We start from the raw sequence: 23,706 nt of genomic DNA, 5'->3' as shown, positions 1-23,706 counted from the left end.
TGGAAAGGCCTCACCTTTAGAGTGTCAAAGCCCTTCTCCAAGTATGAGCCGCACTTCTCCCTCTCCCCTGTGGAGGCAAAGAATTTGCTCCACCAGTCGATGAACTCCTCCTCCTGAGTGGGTAGAAAGAAAGAGATCACTTCAGAAACAGAACTTGCCAAGTAAGGCCCTTCTGGACCAGGCACCTAGCAAGGCCGATGGGCCAGCACAGTCTTCAAAGCTCTCGTGTTGGGTGAGTTCAGGGGAGCAGACCCCTGGAACTCCCCACCTCTTTAGATGCAGGCTGCGCAGACCTGACCAGAAGAAAGGTTTGAACATCGGCTCTACCCTGAGAGGCAGAAGTTCCGGTCCTAGCTCTGCCCCCCATTCATTGTGTGATGCTGTTAAGTTCTCGGGCCTCCCTTCTCCTTTTTGAGCCCTGTGGTCCCCCTGCATTCCATGGATGTACCAAGGCTGAAATCAGAAGGTACATATGGTAACTCTTTGGGGGGAAATGTCAATAATGTGTTATTTATGAATACAATGCAGTAGACCCAGGAAAACTCAGACCCCAAAGAGCTATCCTGTCTCCCTAACCCCAGGGAGAGAAAAAAAAAAAAAATCAGAAATCAGAACTTAGCCTCCCCAGGGTCAGATCAAGGCAGAATCCCTGAAAATCAACAAATGCTTACAAAGGGCCCATTATGCAAAAGATACCATGCTACATGGGGGACATCAGGTAAAGAGACGTTTGTGATAACACATTCTCTGCCTTGTCCTTCCTCCACTTACTCAGATTTGTAGAAGACAGACAGGTCTCTTGGAGCACACACTGGTCTCCTCACCTTCACACATCCTACACATGGTGTGTCTACAGGTCTTCTTATTTCTTTTGTCTAGAATGGTCCTCCAGCTCTGTCCTGTCTAGTTGTGGGTGTTCCATCACCCAGGGAGTCAGCAAGTTTCCTGAAGGCCGGATGGTCACTCTGCCTCAGGTCTCCCTCCAAACCCTCCCTAGGGCTGGGCACTCAGTCTGTGCCTGCCAATAACCATCAAAACTCACCCAATTAGTGAGAAAGGTCAAGGACTAGGTGTCAAGAAAGCTGATCTGGAACTTGCTTTTCCTCCTCTATGGGAAAGCGTGTGTTAGGAGATCTCCCAAAAGTCTGCTCTGAAACTATTAAATCAACTGAATGTCTGTCACGGAGTTTCTGGAAATGCTGGTGGCTCCCTTTAAACTAATGCTCAGTCCTTTGAACCCTGGCTTCTTAAGGGTGAGAACCAGCTGGAACCAAGCCAAGGGTACCTGAACCGACACAATGGGGAGAGGGTAGGATGAGGCTCTCAGAGTCTCCACCTATCCTGGCAGTGTGGTCCTAACACCCACATCGTGGCCAGAATGTGATCCCCAGACACACAGCACAGAGCACGGGTACCAGAGGAAGGCTGAATCTACACACAGTCATTGTCAAACCAACTTACCAGGAGGTTCTTCGGCAGCTAGAGGAGAGGAAAAGCCATTCAGATGGGTTAATATATAGTGTAGCAGAGCTTTCTGGCTTGCAACCCCTCTAGAAAAAGCCAGCACAGAGCAAGGCCAACGCTAGCCCTAAGCCCTAATGCTTTAAGATCAATTTAAAGAAAAAGATACCATGGGTGAATAAACATATGCAGGCATATATATCAAATGCGTAACACAGAAAAATATATTTACACAGACATGCCCAAGGGAGATGTTTATACTGTAATGCACATACACACCACAAGAGTATACACATAACACACAGGCACATACGTACACACAGAACTGTTAGACCAGAAGCCGGTTTAGATAATCCTCCTAAGTCTTCCTTCTCTTCCCCACCCTAGATACTTAAATATTTGAGTTTATGATCAGGCTCAGAGTCAGGCACAAATAGACACTATTTGTTATTCCAAAGAATAACAGAAGCACACTAATTGTGGGAGAGTTGTTACATTTCCCACAGTCTTGAAAAACCAAGCAAATGAAAAAGAAAAAAAGGAGTATGAAGACTGAGAATCTGAATAATACCACTAACAATGTCAATTAATAAGACAAACGTGTGATCTAACGACAGAAAATATACCTTCTTTTCCACCACCATCGAAGCACTTAGAAAAAAATTAAAAGCCACAAGCAGATCTCAATTAAGTCCAAGATAAACCTGTATCAGTCACATTCTCTGACCATAATGCAGTAAAGCTAGAAATTAATGAAAAATTTAAGGATTAAAATTCTCAAATTTTTAGAAATTTAAAGGCACACTTTTTAAACCCTCCTGGGTCAAAGAGAAAACCAATCTAAAATCACAGATACTTAGCTAATACCAACAGTGACAGGGCTCTGCCCCCAAATTTGTGGGTTAGAGCAAATTTGTCCTCAAAGGAAAAACATCAGTCTTAAGTGCTCTTGCTTTTATACAAAGGAATGAAAATAAATAATGATAGCTCAAGAAATTACAAAATGAAAAATAGAAAGACCATTGACAATGATGAGTAGAAATAAATACAGTAGAAAGGAGAAGAGTAGTACAAATGATAATTAAATCTTAGAACAAACCTTCAAAAGACCAATAAAATAAACATTTATCAAATCTAATATCTAGAAGCAGATACACCACTAGGAATGAGAAAGATCAAATAGAAATATATTATGGAGAGAATGAAAATATTCAGAGATTTACTAACACCTAATCAGTGACGAAATGGGAAATGCACATGAAGTGGGAAATCTTCTAGAAGAGTACAAATTCCCAAAATTGATTCAAAAGTAATAGAAAATGAAGAGATCAGTAATCCTGAAAGTGTAAGAGCTCTCAAAGAGGTACGTCCAACACAGACATCAGTCAGGATGCTTCCTTTGGAACAAAGTTCTAGCAGTCTCTCAAAGAATAAATCACTCTTTATTACATACACACACACACACACACACACACACACACACACACACACACGTTAATCCCATTCCTGAACAGAGAAATTAAGATAATAATAGATTGTAGCAGATGCGCCATGGTCAAGCTGGATTATTCCAGAATGCAGGAGTGGCTCAGCATCACTGATTAAGGAGAAAAAACCCACATGATCATCTACAACAGAAATTTACAAACTATGGCTCACTGGCCAGCCACCTGCTTGTCTAATTTAAATACAGTCTGTGGTGGCTTTTCAGCTACAACAGCAGAGTTGAGTAGCTGAGACAGAGACCTTAAGTCCTCCAAACCTAATATATTTTCTCCCTGGCCCTTTAAGAAGAAAAAAAATTTGATTGATTGATTGAGGGTCGGGGGGACACCAGAGCTCTATCTCATGACCCTGAGATCACAACCTGAGATCAAGACCAAGAGTTCAATGCTTAACCAACTGTTCCACACAGGCACCTCTACTCTCTGGCCCTTTAAGAAAAGTTCTGCCACCCCTGATCTATAACATGCAAATAAGAAAGGGAGAGAAAGGAATGATAAAACTTTTCAGTTATTCCTAAATGAAACTCTCAGTTCATTCATTCCCATTCACTTACTCTCATTCTATTAAGAATAACAGGAAGCTTTCCTAGCATTAAAAAGGATATCTTAGAGTGATGTACAATGTTGTGCTACCAGAAATTCTCTCTTCTGGGCTTTTGCACATAGGGTTGCCTCTGCCAGTAATTTTCATGTGATGTGGATATAAAAAAGCAATAAATCAGGGTGATTTATTATTATTAGCAGAGTTCAAATCCTGCCACTCCTAGCTGTGCGACCTTAGATAACTACTTAACCTCTCTGTGCCTTAATAATCTGTAAAATGATCAAACAGTACCAATTTGATAGAGTTATGGTAAGAAATAAAGGATTCAGTAAATATAAAGATTTTAAAATAGTACCTAGCACCTAAGTGCAATGTCAGTATTTACTGCTATCACTGATCATGGTATTATTTTTTCGGTGTGGACCAGGTTAGCTTCTTGGCCAAGGGCTGGCTCTCTCACAAAATGCCAGTGGGAGCATAGCTGGCCACAGTCTTTTCCAGAAGACAACCTGGTTGCATGTTTCCTCAGCCTTCGAAGTGTACACATGCTTTGAGCCATCAACCTGTCCTAGAAATCTATCCAAAGAAAGTAATCATAGATATGCATAAAGATTTAACTTCATTTATTATTGTGAAAAATTGGAAACAACTTAAGTAACAATAATGAACTATTTGGGTAAACTGAATACCCACGTGATTAAGTATTATGCAACATTTTAGAATGATGCAATTGAAATAGATTTATTGGCATGGAAAGCTATCCACAACTGATGAGATTAAAAAAGGTTAATAAATGAATAATGTGATTTCCTTTTAGGAAAAGGACAAAACCCCAAATGTTCATAGCAATTACCCATGAATGACAGCATTATAAATGTTTTGTTTATTCCTTGTATTTTTGTGCATCACTCAAAATTTTCTAAATTTTCATGATGTGCATGTATTCCTTACATAATTTTAAAAATTAAAGATTTTAAAAATAAAGAACAATAACAGGACTTCAGGAAAAAATGTCACCAAGAAAATGAAAAGATAATCCACAGAATAGGGAAAAAATGTTTATAAATGATATATCTGAGAAGGGATTTGCAACCAGAATATATGGAGAACTCACACAACTCAATAATAAAAAGACAAATAACCCAACCAAAAAGGAGCAGTGCATTTAAATAAACATTCCTCTAAATAAGACCAGCAGACAGATAATAAGCACAGGGAAAGGTGCTCATCGTTAGCCAACAGGGAAACGCAAATCGAAACCACTCTGAGAAAACACTGCATACCCACCAGGACAGCTATTATGAAAAGTCTGATAGTAACAAGTAACAAGTTTTGGTAAAGCCATGGAGAAACTGGAACACTACTGATGAGAACATAAAGGGATACAGTCACTTTGGAAAACAATCTGGCAGTTCTTCAAAAGGTTCAACAGAGAGTTATCATATGACCCAGCAATTATACTCCTAGTTATATAACCAAGAGAAATGAAAAGTTCCATCTACATCGAAATTGGTGCAGGAATGTTCAGAGCAGCTTCATTCATAACTGCCAAGAGGAAGAATCCAAATGTCCACCAGCTGGTGAATGGATAAAGAAAATGTCATATATCCACCATTTGGCAATAAAAAGCGGTGAAAAATTGATGCACATTACAACATGGATGAACCTTGAAAACAGTAGCTGAATGGAAGAGTCACAAAAGACCACATATTATATGATTCCATTTATATGAAATGTCCAGAATAGGCAGATCTGAAACCAAAAGTAGACGAATGGTCGCCTATGACTGGGAGTGGTTGGGAAGAACTGGCAGGTGACTGCTCTTGGGTACAGGGTCTCTTTGGAGTGATAAAAACCTTCTAAAATTAGTGTCAGGTCAGAAAGCATCAGGCTTCAGTGCCAAATCAGACACAAATGGATTGAACTTGAGCATTTTGAAGATGGACAGCTACTTGACCTTGTACACCAAAGACCCATCTACCAGAAAGAGAAGACAACACTTTCTCAACATAGGGACTAGAAATAAAGGAAAAGTTGAAAGTGAGTCTTGTTTTTTCCTTTTGGGAGGAGGATATAAAGGGATGTATTGTTTTAGTTACTCATTTCTTTTAATTAGAATATACTTAAATAAATATAAAACATTTTAAGAGAATGTATTTACATGAAGGGGAAAATATACAAAACTACAATTTTCTATTTCTGTAAGTTCTTTTTGAAATTTTTTCTCATCTATGGTCATTATCATAGTATATATATTATTTTCTATTCTACTTCTCCCATTTAATATTATTTTATTAAACTCTTGCAATAACTTAATATTCATTTTTCACTTAATAAATTGTATCATATATTTCAACATTTCAAAAAAACCTTCTAAAATTGATTATGGTGATGGCTGCAAAACTCTGTTAACATACTAAAAAATACATAATAAAACATACTAAAAAACACTAAATAGGAACTTGTATTATATGGATTATCTCAATAGAGCTGTTAAAAGAAACAAATGATCACATACAAGCTTATAACCTCTAAAACAACAACAAAAGCAGGAATCTTGAGTACGTATTCTAAGGAAATAAGAGTTAAATTCTTTTTTTATAAGAATAATCAAATGGTCACTGAAAAAGACCTAAATCTTAGGATACCCCGTTTTCCTCAAGAACCTCTCTTAGCTGTAATTTCCTTGTCCTTCAAAGCCTGAGGCAGAGTCCAGCGGCTGGTTCTCCCCAGCAGACACAGCTGCCGCAGATACAGGCTGTGGTTGGCCTTTCTAACTCCAGGTTACACCAGCAGGCCTGCCGCTCAGTGGCTCCTGTCCCCCTCTTTTTCCTATATCCCCCAGGCTAACGTCTTCAAATTCCACCCCCTTGGCAGACACGATACGTGCAGCAGAATCATAATTTGTATACTAATTAGCTTATCTTTTTCTTCTACAATCTTCTGCTTACCCCTTTGATCTTCCCTGTTTCTACTCCCTTGCCCTTCTCTGGAAACTGTCATACTTCCAGCCAACCCAACCTGGGTTTAACTCTATGCACATCTTCTCCATACAACCAAATGTGGCCAGAAGGGAAGAGCAAAGGAGTGGCTGCTCTCATTCCAAGTTCATGCCACAGCCTCAAGTGGGTCCCAGTGCTGTCGGTTCACCTCCCCTCAATTTTCCAGTCCTGGAATTCTCCCGTCTCCTAACACCACCTTCCTATACCTTCTGCTTTTCCCTCAGACCTTCACCTCCTTCTCCCTCTGTTCACTCTTGGCCAGTGACCCTGCTTCCTCCTTCTCTTGGAAAGCATAAGCAATCAGAAGAGAACTTCTGCAGGCCCTCGCCAGCACCTGTACCACATCCCACCTTCCCTCCTGTCACCATATGTGCTCAGCTTGCTCCCAACCCAAGGCCAACCCCTGTACTCATGCTCTAGGTCCCATACCCCTGGTCTACTCAAGACACCACTCCATGATCCTCCTCACCCTCGCCCAGGCCACCCAACACACATCTCTACTGGGTCACTCCACTAGCATTCAAACAGGTGACACTAGTTCCCTGTCACTTAAAGAAAACTCTCTTTCTCCTTTGGCTCCCAACTCATTTCTTTCTCCCCTTAACAGAAAAACTTCTAGAAAGAGTTAGCTACACTTGCATCTAATTCTTGTTTTCCTATTGTCTCTGTTCAATCAAAGCTTGTCAAGATCACCATAACTTCAAAGATCAATTTAACGAGGACCAGGGTGATATCCTCCCCCAATCACTGGCCAAGCCTTCTCCATCTCAGCTGATTCCTCCTGGTCACCCCCCCTTTGGTCATCTGAGTGCCCCAGGGCTCTGTGTTCAGACCTCTTCTCCTCTCCATCCACTCACACTCCCTGGGGTTTGCCTGGAGACTTACACATTTAAATGGCATTGATGCTAATGAATCCCATGCTGAACTCCCTCCAGCCTAGATGACTCCTCTGAACCCCAACCCCCATTTCACATCTCCCAGTGGACATCTAATAAGCCTCTCAAATGTACTATGTCCAGAATCCAACTTCTGACCATCCTCCACCCACCTGCTCCTTCTAGTCTCCCTCAAGTAAGTAAATGGTAAGGCCTTTCTTCCAGATGTCCAAGCCCAAAACACTGCAGTCCCCTTTGAGTCCTTTCCTCTTGACCCATGTTCAGCCCACCAGAATATCCTGTTAGTGCCACCTTCAGTACATATTCAGAATCAGACCACCTCTCCCAAATCTCTAACCCCCTGTTCCCCATCATCTGGAATATTTCCCCAGTCTCCCAACTGACCTCCCTGCTTTCAGCCTTGTCTCCATATAGATCCTCAACACAACAGCCCCACACAATGGAGCCCCTCAGCCCTCATGCAGTCCCTCCAGTGATTTACCAACCCAATTCAGGATAAAGCCAAATCCTCTCATGATGTGGTCCCCTGACCTCCCTGATCTCATATCCTTTGTCTTTCCTCCTCATTCACGCTCATCCACCACAATGGCCTGCTTGGTCCTTGAGCACTTCCAACATCCCTATACTCTTGCCGGAGCACTATTCCTCCCATAGATCCATGGGGTCACTTCTCCACCTCCTTCTAGTCTTGACTCAAATGCAATCTGCTTCACCCCCCTTTCTTCACCAGATTTTAAGTCATGACCCCTCTCCCCCCCCCCAGCAAATCCTATCCCCTCTTCCTTGCTTTTTCTCCCTAGCAATTACCACCATCTGACATGCCGTGTATTTTATTTCGGTATTTGTTTGTTGTGTCTCCTTCCCCCATGAGGGCAGAGATCTCTATCTTTTCTAACACCCCAGTACTTCGAGCACTGCCTGGCACGTATTTGGAGTGCAGTAAGTATGCGATGAATATATGAATGCCTAAACAGCGGGAATGCAGGGGATATTTGCCTTTTAAATTTCTGAAGACAGATAGCATAGCTATTTAAAAAAATAGTTTTAAGACAATGTTTTGTCCAGCTAGTTTTCCCACCCTCTCCAGAGGAGATGAAAATATAGAGGGGGAGAGGAAGAACTAACTAGAGATTTGTTATGATTTCAATGAGGCACACCCACAACTTGGCCCCCAGGTTAGCTCCAAAGTTTATATGGGAGAGACCCTTCCATAGCTCTGGGGATCAAGTAAACAGCAGCCCAGAAGTTGCCAGAGGAATGGGGACATGTGGTACTTGTCAGAGATGGCTACATGGGCATCATGGGAGAGAGAGCCGGGGAGCCTTCTGCATTTCCTATAGACCCCAGAGTGTCATGAAAGAGTGGCCAAATTGTACCATGTTTCCCAGAAGGGCTTGAAAATTAGTCAAGAGAGAAAGCCAGGGGACCTAAAAGGGTCATGTGGCCAAGATAACAAGCTATTGTCTATGTGGTTCATGGGCCCAGGAATCAGCAGGCCTACAGACAGGCAGACACATACTGGTGACCAAGGGTCTCTGCCTGTGGAGGTCATGACATTCTGGAAGCCCACCCAGAATCTAACTGTCTCCCAGGGGTAAGGACAAGGAGGAAAAGCTGAAAAATGACTCAGCTTAAACCTGAACTACTGAAGGATACTATGGCTTTTCTGTCATCAGGAAAAATGTGAGCTCAAAAAGGAGATTAAGTTGAATTACAGGAAAATAAAGTTATGTTTTTAACACACTCACAGATGTGACTTGAAAATACCATTCCTGCTAGTTTACTAATTTGGCTTCTGATAGAGTTATTTCAAGCCCACTTCTTCCTTATCTTCCTCAGAAAGTCCAAGAATAAGTTAGCACACCCAGAAAAATGAGCCCCACAGAAACAGAACAGCCCTTCTAGTCTTAACCCTGGTGTGTCAAAGCCAGCCTCCCTCCCGGCCAATGTCAGAGGAATCCCATCATCCCAAACTCCAGTAGGGTAATGGTCATATGTTCTCAAATCCCAAGTGTGCTCTTGACCTCATTTTGCAAGAGCCAAGCATCTAGTCTTGGAACATGGTAAGGAGGAGAAACAAATGTAAAAGGCTTGATTGCTAAGTGTCACCTTGGGCTTTAGCAAGAAGTCTGGCCATTAAAACTTTATATCCTCATGCCCAAAGTTCAAGGCCCCTCATGATCCAGCCAGTCGAACAAGTAAGTCTGATCAAGGCACGGACTAGCAGCCTCTCCAATTTCAACTAATAGCCAGCACTCAGTTCCTGACCAACCAGAGCCATGTAACAAAGACATGCTTCTCTGGGCCTGATCCAGTGTAATGGGCACCCTAATCCCTCTGAAGACCCAAATCAGCATAGCATACAATGAACATTTAATCTTCCATTCTCATTCAGTGGGTCTAACACATTTCATGAATATAGACAGAAAATTGACAATAATTCTAAGCCTGAATTTCTGTTAAGTAAGGAAAGTTGAGGGTGGGCAGGAGGTCTCGCTTGTATACTCTCCCAGGATGACCACTTGAATCAAAAAGTTCCCAGTTGAATCCATTAGTCACCGAAGCTATAATGTTAAACGTTGCTTGGGTTTACTATATGGAACTATATGGGTCACTATATGGAACTACTCAAACCCACCTCTACAAAAAAAGTCAATTTTTTAAAAATAATTTTAAGTAGGACTTTATTACCTACATCAATCGAGAGGTAGATATCCTAGACTGTTTTGAAAGTGGTTTCTCTCATAGCACAAATCATTATCATCAAGAGGGTAATAATATAACCCAACACTGGGATTATGGTGAGGCTATATGTTGATGTCTACAAAGAGACTTTAGGACCTGTAAAGTTTATCATAATCAATATCCTTGTTGATACTGTCAGCATCATCACTTCAATCCCCGATACCACTGCCCTAGAACTCAACATCTGCATAACTAGAATAATGATATGATGCCTCTCATTCTTTTTTTTAAAGATTTTATTTATTTATTTCACAGACAGAGATCACAAGTAGGCAGAGAGGCAGGCAGAGAGAGAGGGGGAAGCAGGCTCCCTGCTGAGCAGACAGCCCGACTCAGGGCTTGATCCCAGGACCCTGGGATCATGACCTGAGCCGAAGGCAGAGGCTTTAACCCACTGAGCCACCCAGACACCCCTCATTCTTTAATTAATGTCTAAGTTTTAAGCAATGGAGACTATTTGCTCATACACGCACAAATACAAACACAGACACAACATACGAGTACTTACGCCTACATGGAGACCAGATAAACCCCCAAACGTGCAAGCACTCCAATTTCCAACCTGCCCTACCCCATTCATACTAAACTTCTCATGCCCCGCAAACCCACACAAACACATGCCCACAGCCAGCTACCATGTTGATTCAGCAGAACTCTACATACTCACAACAAAAATCACATAATCATTTCCACAAGCGGAACACCGGGCTTTCAAGCTCTTGTTGACACTCCCTATTGTCCTGCCTCTGTGTCTGCTGTAGGAATCATTACTGTGCTCAATCTGACTTTAAGCTGGACCAGCAGAGGTGGGAGGGAAGGGAAGACCTTTAACCAAAATGCTGAATTATTTCCAAAAGGCCCAGTGAGAAAGTGTGCCTGGAATCTAGCAAAGTCAAGCAGATGGTGAGCAAAGAAGGGTCAGGACCTGATCATCTGATGACTGGCCTGTTCCAGATGGGAGACCCAAGTCGGGTGGGGAACCTCTGGGGAAGGCCAGCTTCCTAGACCTCTCCCAGTTCTGGCGCCTAAGGTAGGTAAGACACAGGAGCTCATGACTTGGTCCTCTGAGGCTAGGGTGAGCACTTACACCCAAACAGAAAGTACAGAGGAATGGGATCTTCCCAGTAGGGCGAATGAAAGAAGACCACATCAGGTCTTCTCACCGATGAAGACAGCAATGAGACATCACGAATTCAGAATTTGTGATGGTTCCAACAGGGCCTGGGCAAAAGCTTTCCTTACCTTCTTCATTCTGCTTATATAGACAGTTTTGCTTAGCAAGAGTTCCAACAATCTACTTAGGAGAAGAACAATTTTTGAAGGCTTTCCCGGGACTGCTGAAGCATTCATCAAACTACAGACACTAATCTTAGCTATCGTAAATTCAATTTTAAAAGTATTTTGGGGGAGCCTACTATGTGCCAAAGTCAACCTACTTTCTAGTTACTGTGTGCATTTTCATACACAAAATCACATTACTTTTCAAATATTTTCTATTTTGAATTTGATTCTACTTCGGTCTGGCTTCCCCATCCTTCAGTTAATGTCAGAGAGGTGTTAAAGACACTGGTTTGTTTAATAAGCTTCAGTGAGCATCCTCGGGGCACTGGGGTGGAGGGGGGAGATGTTTACTCAGCCATGAGCACTGTACCAAGTTTCAAGCACTGTCCTGACCCAGGCTACAGGGCGGGTGGGGGGCAGGCAGGGACGGGACAGTTAGGGATAGGAAGGCATGCAATGAGACCAATGAGACCTCAGAGGAAACTTCTGGTCCTTCAGATTTCCACAGAAAGCTGAGCATTTTGTCACTGAGAAGAGATGAATCCTTTTCCTCTGGATGGGGAAACAGGTCCCTCATGGACCAGGGAAAGACCTTTCGGGAAGAGGAGAGGATATGGCGGGGTGGAGGCGGACACAAGGAGGGCTGGTTGAAGGGGGCTGGGGCCTCCTCCTGTCTGATGAGGCCCTGGAGTTTGCCAGACAAGTTTCACCCCGGGCTGTCCCCCCTGCAGTGTGCATTGAGGGAGGAGGGGTGCACCCCCGAGGAGACCACAGGAATGCCAAGCAGGGGAAAGGCGCCCGGAGCCAAGGGCTCCGGCAACGAGGATCCAATATCGGCGGGTGACTCCAGCCCCCGTAACAGGAGAGACCGTAAAGTATGTGCTCTGCTTCCCAACCAGCAAACACAGCAAATAACCAATTACTCCAAATAGCTAACAGATTTCGGCTCTGATTTCCCTCCCCTTGCCTCCCCTGTGCCTTCACTTGTCATTTGATGGGCGATTTGTATTTGCTCTGAGAAAATGAGAGAAGGAATGACTCACAAAGGAAGGTCCAGATTACACGCAGTGACAGGCATCAAACCTCCCTCATCAGAACTAATGGGAGTGGGGGGAGGCCAGGCTGCACTGGCAACACATCTGAACCAGAGATATTTTTAAAGAAGTACAGTTTTGAACTTTCAAACACATACAGTAATTCTCGCTGAACCAATATTGCCAAGTACATGTCCTTAGGAAACTGACTTCAGGGAGAAGATAGGTATCCTCCTAATTAGCACATCTGCTAGATACCAAAGTACAGGGAAAACCTTTCGTGTTATTAAAGTTAAAATACTCCCCCTCAAACACTCAAGTTCAGAGGTGCAACCGTGAAGTTCTGAGACAAACAGCCTTGGATGCCTTCTGGAAATGCTTCCTCACTTGGGAGCCACACCCTGTAATTGATTCCTTTGCTCAAAAAAAACCTTTGCTTCAAAGTCTTGGGATAAATTGTTGTCAGTATTCATGAGCTGCAATGAGGCATTCCCCCAAAACTTGGAATTAAGGGAAATAGGGCTGCCCTCGGAGAATTAGACCGTGAAATCAATGCAGAGTGGTTCAGAGCAAGGACAGGCAAAAATCACCTCAAAGCAGAAGAGTGGCTCTTACACTAAGCCTTAACCCTAAATGGGTAGGTTGTCTTAATACATCTAGAGAAAGAATATGTCAGTGAAGAAAAGGAATTGACCAGTCCCACAAATACCAGAGAAGGGAAGGCTGGCTGCTGACAGTCGTGCACATCAGAGCCCTCGGGATGGTCTGGACCTTTGGAGATGGATGGATCTGTCCATCTCAGTCAGCTGCCACTAAATTTCAAGTCACAGAATGATCTCTCCTCATTCTGATTCCTTACTCATCTGCAATCACAACTCAGCTTCCCAATTGCTGAACCTGTAAGATATCATGGGCTGGGCCACAACCCAGGGTCATGTCCCCTGGGCAGAAGTATTTCTCACTGTAAACTCATAAACTGGTAACCTCAGTTTGAGACTTGAAGAATGAATACCTAACCCTAAACTCATCAGGAGTCCAAACCCACAAGAATGAGATCTACCCACAATACTGTAGAAACTTCCCAAAGAACACTCCTGCTTGCTCTCCTCTACTTCAGAAACTCCTTACATAGAGGTCAATAGGTGAGGACCATGACCCTGACCTAGTAAGCTAACACAGAGCTGCCACAACAAACAGAAAACAAGCTCTTCAGTCCCATGTAAAAGCCTCTGATTCTGCTTTCCTTCTTAATTCTCCTACCCTGCTGGATTCCTAACTGAGCAAGGTAAAAATATAACAATGTTAGACTGTTTTCTTCTTCCTTTTCCAAAATATTGAGATTAGAAGGGGTTCCCTGCACTAAGATACTCAGAACTATCTGAGCTGTCAGTACTTGACAAGCAAGGACTTCCCTCTGTAAGGACAGAGAGAAAGAAGAGAATAAGGTTCAAAAGAAGGGGAGCGATATGAGGACTAAGACAAGTGTTAGGCTAAAGAATTGAGTAAAAGACAGAAGAAAACAAATGACTACTTTATGTTTGCAGAAAGTCTTAAGAGGATATACAAAGTTAGAGTATGAGTCCTGAAGGACATATAACCTTCAGGAAGACAAATATGACTGTCAAATGCAAAACAATAATAGAGACATCGATTTCTAGCAAAACGACAAACAAGAGGGCCAGAAAGTCTCCAAGAACACCTAAATTAACAGATAAGATGTCTTTAAATCCTTTTTAAATGCATGCCTGCACTGAGGGGAATGTAAAGAAAATCCTTGGGGGCAAATGGGAGAGCAAAAATCCAGAGAAATAAGGAGCCAAAATGCAAGCTAACTGTGGGGCCGATAAAGCCCAAGCCAAACGTTTAATTTTAGTGAATCTGGGTTTGTAGCATTTCCAGGCATCTGGTCAGGTAAACACATACCCTTTGTGAAAGAATTTAACTTTCATGCAGGCCTCAAAGAACTCTCAGGTAAAGTTCCAAGGAACATGAGTTCACAATCGGAAATACCATAAAACATAAGGAACAAGCCACCATGAGCAAGAGTCAGCTAGAAACGCCAACTACATATCAGACCCATTAAGACAACAGGAAACAGAACTGTCAGAAATAAGACTTTTTTTTAAAAAAGCTGTTTAAAAATAAAAAAGCCACTAAAAATTATGACGAAGGAGCAAGAGATTTTTAAAAATAAGTAAGCTGACTGCAGGAGGTGGGGACAGAAGAACTTTTCAAGCTAAAAATATAATACTTAAGACTGAAACTCAAAAAAAAAAAAAAAAAGACTGAAACTCAATAGGTGGGGTCAAATAGCCTTAGAAACAATGGAAGACTTAATGAACTAGAAGATCTATCTTCAGAAATTAGCCAGAGTGCAATACAAAGAAACAATAATATGAAAGAAAGGTGAACTAACATGGAGAACAAAGAAGAGCCATCATAAGTTCCAGAAGGAAATGATAGGGAGAATGTAATGTTTAAAGAGACAGTGGTAGAGAACTACCAGAACTAATTAAAAGATGGGGGGGAAAAACAGTTCTCAGATTTAGGAAGACAATAGCACAATTGAAGCCAGAAGATAGTAAATTAGTCCCTTCAAAATGCTGTTAGAAAATAAGTGTCAGTAAACTAGTATTTCCAAAATAAAGGTGAAATAAAAATATTTTCAAGCAATAATTTAAAAGTGAGAAAGTTTACAATGAATTGATTCTAATTATAGGAATTTCTATAAGTTCTACTTCAGAAAGAAAGAAGATGACCCAGGAGGGAAAAGACTGACACACAAGACCAAGTAGTAAATGTGGGTATAGCTAACAGAAAATGGGCTACTTTAAAAAATGATATTGTTTTTTAAATGATGCTTATTTATGAGGTAAAACTAAAATACTGAACAGAAGTTTGAAAATTGGTATGTGATTGGAATTTAAGAAATCTAAGTTCCTTGTGACATTCTGGAAGAAGTTATAAATATTAATTAGACTTGGACTTTGCATGATAAAGTTTTTATACTATCATTAAAGGAATAGAACAATGTATAGCTTTGAAACTGAAAAGGGAAGAAGGAATGGGGAAGGAAAAGTAATCTTTCAAGCTGAAAAAGAAAAAAATAAGGGCAAAAAGGGTAGGATGAATAAAGATAAGAAATAAGATGGAAGAAATAAATCCAAATATATCAGTAAACACAATTAATGACTAGACTCTTCAACTCTCTAGTTTAAAAAAATAATATTGCCAGAACACATAAAAGAAAAAATGGAATCCATCTATTTGCTGTTCACTAAAGAGACGTCTAAAACAAAGTTACAGAAAGGTTGAAAGTAAAATAATAGAAAAAGGTATACTAGGAAAATATTGGCCAAAAGGAAGCTGGTGTAGCTATTTTAACGTCAGACAAAACAGTCTCATTAGATATTTTAAATTTAAAGTAGATATTTTAAAAGTCAAAGGGACAGAGGTTCATACATGTCATTTAAGGGTTCAATTTTCTAGGAAGATATGAAAATTCTAAAAGTGTTTGTGGCTAATAACACAGCATCAAATATGTATAGAAAAAAGATCATAAGGAAAAAATGATAAATATCAAATCAAAGCAGGATGTCCTAATATACCCTTCTCAGAAATTAATGAACACCACATACAAAAATCAGAATAAAAATAAATTTAAATAACACAATTAATAAGTCGATCTAAAAGGACATGTTATTTGTAAAACCCATTTAGAGAATAGACTTTCTTTCCAAGAAAACAGAGGATGGTTACATAAATTTATCTTCTAATAGTTCATAAAGTAAGTGTAAAGAACCATAACAAACAGACCACATTCTCTGAACCATCACACAGTTAAGCTGAAACCAATAGCAAAAAGATAACTTAAAACATAATTTAGGAACTTCCAAATCTATTTTTAAGCAATTCACCCATCAAAAAGAAATACAGCAAAAATCAATAGATACTTAGAACTGGAAAATAACAACAACAACAAATCAGTCATCAAAACCTGTGGGATGCATAAAGCAGTACTTAGAGGAAAATGTATAGCCTTAAATGTTTACATGAGAAAAAGAGAGAGTCTGAAAATTGATGAACTAAGCATAGTCCTTAAGAGGTTAAAAATATAATAATTCTCCCCAAAAATTGAAGGAAGGAAATTAACAAACTAGAAAACAAGGAAACAATAAAATATCAACAGAGCTAAAATTGGTTCTTAAAAAAGACAAAAAAAATCTTACAGATTCTAGCAAAAATAATAAATTATAATCTTAGGAATTAAAAGGAACATCAATGAAAAAAGAAAAAATGAAAAAGTAAAAGGTTATTGTGAGAAATGCTACATCAGTATTTTTTAGGAAGAAATGGATCCTATAAAATATAAATCACCCAAAGTGACTCACATAGAAAAAGAAAACCTCAAAGGTCCTATAAACATTTTTCCAAATATATCAGCAGTTTAAAATTTCCCCCCAAAAAATACTTGGTCGAGACAGTTTTAGAAATGAATCTACCAAACATTCAGGCAAAAAATAATGTAAATCTTTTTTCATTCATTCAGAGATTAGAAAAAAAAGTATATATGCCCCCAAGTCATTTTATAAGATTAGTATTATCTAAATACCAAAACCTGAAAAAAAAACCACTATCAGAAAAAGAAACTTCTAGCCATTACCATTTATGGTAATTGATAAAAAAAAAATCCTAAACTAAATATTTGCAAACTGAATCTAGCAATGCAGAAAGAAAATAGTAATAATAATGCATCATGACCAGGACAGAGTGTTTCAGAAATTCAAAGTTACTTTAGCATTTAAAAGAAATCTCTTAATGTAATTCACCACATTAACAGATTAAACAAATTATATGATCGCCTCAACAAATACATTAAAAACACTCAATAAAATTTCATATTATTCACACTAAAAACTTTTAGCTAACTCGTAATCATTCACCCAAGGCAATAGTGGTATAACATAAAAATATTCACTTTTAAATTAGAGTAGATAAGAATACTCTCTTATCAGTTACATAGAACATTAAACTGAAGGTCCCAGGCAGTGCAATAAGATAAGAAAAGGAAATAATAAAAAAGAAATAGAAATTAGAAGTACACAGAAGAATCAATCAAAACCATGATTAATCACAAATTATATGAGACTACACGGAAAAATCCAGAAAATCATCAAATCAGTAGAATTAATATGACAGTTTAGCAAAGTTTCTGAATATAATATCAATACGTGAGGATAAATTTCATTTATATACAAGCAAAAAATTATTAGAAAATGTACCTTTAAAAATACAAGTAAAAATAACAATGAAGCACAAAAATAGCCAGAACTAAATTTAATAAAATTTGTACCAGAGTTTTTTGGAGAAAATTATAAACGTATATTGAAAAAATTAAAGAATACCTAAATAAATGGAGAGCTTTAACATGTCCTTGTTTAGCAATATTATAAAAACATTCTCCATAAATTGATTCAGAAATTCACTCAATCACAAATCACAACAGTTTTTCTAAAGAAATTGACAAACTAATTCTAAAATCGAGATGGAAAAGCAAATGACAGGGCGCCTGGGTGGCTCAATGGGTTAAAGCCTCTGCCTTTGGCTCAGGTCATGATCCCAGGGTCCTGGGATCGAGCCCCGCATCGGGCTCTCTGCTCAGGGGGGAGCCTGCTTCCTCTTCTCTCTCTCCCTGCCTTTCTGCCTACTTGGGATCTCTGTCTGTCAAATAAACAAATAAATAATCTTTAAAAAAAAAAAAAAAAAGAAAGAAAGAAAGAAAGAAAAGAAAAGGACAAAGACAGCATGACACTTCTAAAAATGAACAAGGCTAGACTATTTCCTTTACCAGATATGAAGGCTTATTATAAAGCTATAGTGAATGAGACAGTAGAGTATTAGTACAGGAAAGGACCACTGGAACGGAATAGAGAGCCACAAACCAACCACACTTACATGGAAACCTGATATATTACACAATTGTCCTTATAGATCAAGAAAGGATAGATCATTCCACAATAATACACATTCACTGGTTATCTACATGGGAAGAAATAAAAAGAAATCTAATCTCTATCTCACACTTTGCACACAACACAAATCAATTCCAGATGGAATAAAGACTCCAGTATGAAAAGGGCAAGATTTTAGAATTTTAGAATTTTGAGGGAAAAATGTAGATTAATAGCCCCTTTTTAAAAATTGAATCTTAGAACACTGAAAAAATAAAATAAAATCTAAAAAAAATTTTTTTAAACAATGCAGAGATGGGGGGAGGGCAGAGAGAGAGAGAATGAAGTGACAGCCTAAGAAATCCAAAATATATACAACAGGAATTTCAGAGGAAGAGGGCTTAAAATTGACTAGAAATTAAGGAAACTAACCTAACAGCAAGAATTTTTAAAGAGCTGATTCCTTGGATGAAAACAACCATAAAAGTAAAAAAAAATTAACAACATAAATCACAAAATTAGGAATGAGGATGAAAATAGAACAGATACAGAAATGTGTTCTTCTATTGTAGTAAAATATACAATTTCATAATAATTTAATAAGTAATATCTGGGAACATCTAACCTACCAAACTGACAGAAGTAGAGAGTGATCAAAAAATCCCCTTTTTGGGACGCCCAGGTGGCTCAGTTGGTTAAGCAGCTGCCTTCGGCTCAGGTAATGATCCCGGCGTCCTGGGATCGAGTCCCGTATCAGGTTCCTTGCTGGGCAAGGAGCCTGCTTCTCCCTCTGCCTCTGCCTGCCATTCGGTCTGCCTGTGTTCACTCACTCTCTCTCTCTGACAAATAAATGAATAAAATCTTTTAAAAAAATCTTATAAAAAAATCCCCTTTTTCATGCACACACAAAAAGCACAGGGTAGATGTATCTTATACAATTATATAAGATAGGCACTCCTGAAAAATCTAAAATTCAAAACTCATATAACATAGTACCATTTTCTGTTGTTTTTAAGATGTACTTATTTATTTGAGAGACAGAGCGCATGATTAGGGAGAGAGAGAGAATTTCAAGCAGACTCCATGCTGAGCTTGGAGCCTGATGAGGGACTTGATCTCATGATGGTGAGATCATGACCTGAGTCTAAATCAAGAGTGTGATGCTTAACAGACTCAATCACCCAGGTACCCCACATAGCACCATTTTCAAAAAAAAAAAAAAGTATCCTATTTACCAGCTAGACCATAAACACAATTCACTTGGCCACCACCTTTTAAATTACATGCTTGTTAATCATTTTTTGAATTTAGGTTGATTCATATTACTACACATTTTATACGTAAAGCAAGACTACTAATTTTTTTTGCTATTTACTGTTTATATCATGCAATTTCCAATGTATGTAATTCAGATTCAAAGTGTCTTTAGTGTATTTTCAAACCTCTAAGAAACTATAATTCTCATGCCATAGAGACTGTTTAAGAGCACAGAAAATGAAAGAATACCTCAAAAAAATTTTTGATGCAACTATTATTATTCAGAATTACCAGAAACAACTTTAAAGTGGTACTCATTAATAGAGATACAAAAATCCTAAATAAGTTAGAGCAAATGTAAGTCGTGCTATAGACTAGAAGTTCTTACAAACTTGCCCTTCACCAGGATCAACAAACACTACCCATTCTCTCTGTAGACAATCAAAGGTACAGAGCCCGCTGAACGCTGCTACACCACCAGAGCCCCCACAGAGGACCTACAAGCTTCCAAGAGTCACTGTGTTGGTTCCCAAACCCATTTATGCCAGTTGTATTAACACGGTAATTAGATCAATAAGTCAATATGACAAAAATAGATACAAATTGAACTTAAAAAGAAAGGTCATCTTATCTAGAAAATGGATTTATTTTTTTAACTAATGAAAATTAAGAATGAGATTTTTAAGTTTTTATTCAATTCCAGTTAGTGAATGTACCGCATAATATTAGTTTCAGGTGAATCACAATACAGTGATTCAAAAGGTGAATTCAAACAGATGATGGGGATGAAGGTACACATGTGCTCTCATGAGAACTGAGAGTTGTATGGAAGTGTTGAATCATGAGTGAGATTTTTTAAAAGGATGGGTATGGAAGGGTAAAAATGGCTAAAGGATGGGTGAAAATCATAAATTTTTTTTTAAAGATTCTATTTATATATTTGACAGAGAGAGATCACAAGTAGGCAGAGAGGCAGGCAGAGAGTGAGAGAGAGGGAAGCAGGCTCCCCGCTGAGCAGAGAGCCCGATGCGGGACTCGATCCCAGGACCCTGAGATCATGACCTGAGCCGAAGGCAGCAGCTTAACCCACTGAGCCACCCAGGTACCCCGAAAATCATAAATTTTTAAAAGGACTCCACAGTCTGAGTTTTCTGCAGGTATCATTCAGATCTCATCAAACTTTAGTAAACCAAAAGAAAAAAAATCATAGGTTCCATTTTGGATGTGGCTTATACCAAAAAGATGACCTGACCCTCTCAGAGCAGATCCAAATTTAAAGAGGCCTTGGTAACATCAAGTGAATTGCATAGGAAGATACAGAGACAGGGTTAAAAATGAAGTTTATGGTGTGTATGCATGGCTTTTGATCAGTCCCCATTTAATCATTGTTCTCAATTAGCCAACCAACTACCTGTCTTGATTGCACTGGATAAGAGGACTTCAATTACAGTAAATAATAGTTCCATGACTGACTGACCAATTTAAGTTTACCCCAGGAACGCAAGACAATTACACATTGTATTAACAGAACAATAAAAAACAAAATAATCATCTTGAGAAATGCCAAATGGATATGCAGTAGATAAAATTAAACTCCTAAACTTCATTTTTAAGCTATTAATAAATGAATAATAAAGGACACAACCTTGACAAGATCAAGAATATCTATCTGAAACCACCGATCATTACAATTAATGGGAAAATGGTAGAAGCTTTTCATTAGAATCAGTAACTAAATATATTTGCTCACTTGCAGCTCAATTATCAAACATTATTCTGCAAAAAGGGAATAAGATCTAATTATTAGAAAGATAGTGACATATTTATTGCTGTTTGAAGAAAACCATTTTACCTTCCTGGAAAACTCAACAAAATCAGTGAACAATCCTCAGAACTAGTAAAGGAGCTCACTAAAGAGTCTGTTTCAAAGTAAATAGACAAAATATCATTTCCCTATATTCTAACAATAAGCAATTAGGCCAAATCACTAAAAAAATAAAAATAAAAATAAAATTCCATGTAGATAGCAACAAAGGCTATAAAATGCCTAAGACTAAATATGAAATGGGGGTGCCTGGGTGGATCAGTCAGTTAAGCGTCTACCTTTGGCTCAGGTCATGATCCCAGGGTCTGGGATGGAGCTCCACATTGGGATCCCTGCCCAGTGGGAAGCCTGCTTCTCCCTCTCCCTCCCCCACTGCCCCTGCTTGTGTTCCCACTCTCGCTGTCCCTCTCTCACTCTCTCTCTGTGTCAAATAATTTTTTTTAAGTCTTATATATGAAATGGATTGGACCTATTTAAAGTAAACAAAAAGAACTCCTCTAAGAAACAAAAGACACTAGTGGAAATTAATATCATTAAATGTCCAATGATAGGGAGCAGTTAAAACTTTATGGATGTTCATATAACAGAATGACATGCAACCACGTTTTAAAGAATATAAAGATACAGAAAAACATCCACAATATACTTTTCAATAAAAGACAATGCAGATTATAAAAAAGTACAATATGATTCCTGTTTTGATTTTGTTTTTAAACAAAAGGATGCACACATGCATAAAAGATACCTAAAAATGTCAGCTCATCCAAAATCTTAATGGTGTTTATCTCCAGCTGGTAGGAATATGGGTGGTTTTCACATTCTGCTTTACCCTGTGTTGTGCTTTCTATATCTTCTCCAATGGATAAATCAGAAAAAATTAAAAATATATATTGCCTCTTTCTAGAAATCCCTAAGACGTCAATACAGCAATGCCTCCCGCTGGCACCATGAACAGAATTTAACTGTTGGCAGGTCCTATCCCTTAGGGCTCTCCCAGCAGCTCGGGAGCAGCTCTGGCTCTCAGCATAGGACTTTATGAGGACGTAATGAAGGCTAACACCAAGATGACACCAAGCAAATCAGCCCAGTTGCAGACAGCAGGCCCCGGTAACAAGACAACCAAGGTTCCTCAGTCACCCACACTTTCCATGCCTCTGGAAGGGGCAGAGAAAATCAAGTTGCCCTTGGGGCGCCTGGGTGGCTCAGTGGGTTAAGCCGCTGCCTTCGGCTCAGGTCATGATCCCAGGGTCCTGGGATCGAGCCCCGCATCGGGCTCTCTGCTCGGCAGGGAGCCTGCTTCCTCCTCTCTCTCTGCCTGCCTCTCTGCCTGCTTGTCATCTCTCTCTGTCAAATACATAAATAAAATCTTAAAAAAAAAAAAAAAAAAAAAAAAAAAAAAAAAAATCAAGTTGCCCTTGCCCACAGAACCTTCTTGTGTCCCAGGTCCCAGCAGTCCAGATCTAATCTAGAGACTTCTCTGTTCCCACTGGCCCATGCCACACCAACCAACACCTGGTCCTCATGCCGGTAAACAGGATTAAGGTAAAACTGACAAAATACACTAAGAGATAACTCAGCGCTGTCTGTTTCTGAGAATCTTCCCCTAGCTCACTCCCCATCCCTCCTCCATGACACAGGACAGGTCACTGTGTTTTTTGCTGGATCTCAGGAAATACAGTTGATCCCAAACAACATGGGTCTGAGCGGCATGGGTCTGCTAATACACAGATTTTTCCAATACAGGGCTGTAAATGCATTTTCTCTTCCTGATGATTTTCCTAACAGCATTTTCTTTGCTCTAGCTTACTTTATTATAAGAATACAGTACATAATACATATGATATACAAAATATGTGTTTATTGACTATTTATGTTAGGCTACCTGTCAACAGTAGGCTCTTAGTAGTCAAGGTTTTGAGGAGTCAAAAGTTAATCTGACTTTTCTACTGTGCAGGGGCTGGCGCCCCTAACTCCATGTTCAAGGATCAAATGTATTTCCTTTCTTCCCCTCTCACTCCCTTTCCTCCCTTCCCTTAACTCCCTGCCCCCACCCTCAGCCCCCCAGGGAAATCAATGAGCCCACAAATAGGTAAACAATACATACATGAAGACTGGACGGAGAAGATGCCATGTTAGTGGGGGCAGAGCCCAACAGACCGTCTGCAAGCTACAAATTAAACACGCTGGTTAGCAACAGGATTAGAG

The 23,706-nt window shown here is 39.6% G+C and overlaps 1 protein-coding gene across 23 annotated transcripts in view; it reads right to left on the bottom strand.

Annotated features, from left to right (window-relative positions):
* Window positions 1-23,706, bottom strand: part of DYSF (dysferlin) — a 204,044-nt gene that overhangs the window by 33,426 nt on the left and 146,912 nt on the right. For 14 of the 23 annotated variants that reach the window (XM_059188015.1, XM_059188016.1, XM_059188024.1 and 11 more), the window contains 2 exons: window positions 23,606-23,668; window positions 15-113 (listed from right to left, as the gene is read on the bottom strand). In XM_059188015.1, coding sequence (XP_059043998.1) covers window positions 15-113; window positions 23,606-23,668 — 162 coding nt within the window. The remainder of the gene's footprint in view (window positions 1-14; window positions 114-23,605; window positions 23,669-23,706) is intronic. The other 9 variants (XM_059188025.1, XM_059188032.1, XM_059188029.1 and 6 more) reach the window with 1 other exon arrangement.

This window comes from Mustela lutreola, chromosome 9 (genome assembly GCF_030435805.1).
Source record: "Mustela lutreola isolate mMusLut2 chromosome 9, mMusLut2.pri, whole genome shotgun sequence".
Lineage (NCBI taxonomy): Eukaryota > Metazoa > Chordata > Mammalia > Carnivora > Mustelidae > Mustela > Mustela lutreola.
The sequence above is the reverse complement of the archived record's forward strand: the minus strand, read 5'-3'. Positions and strand labels throughout refer to the sequence as shown.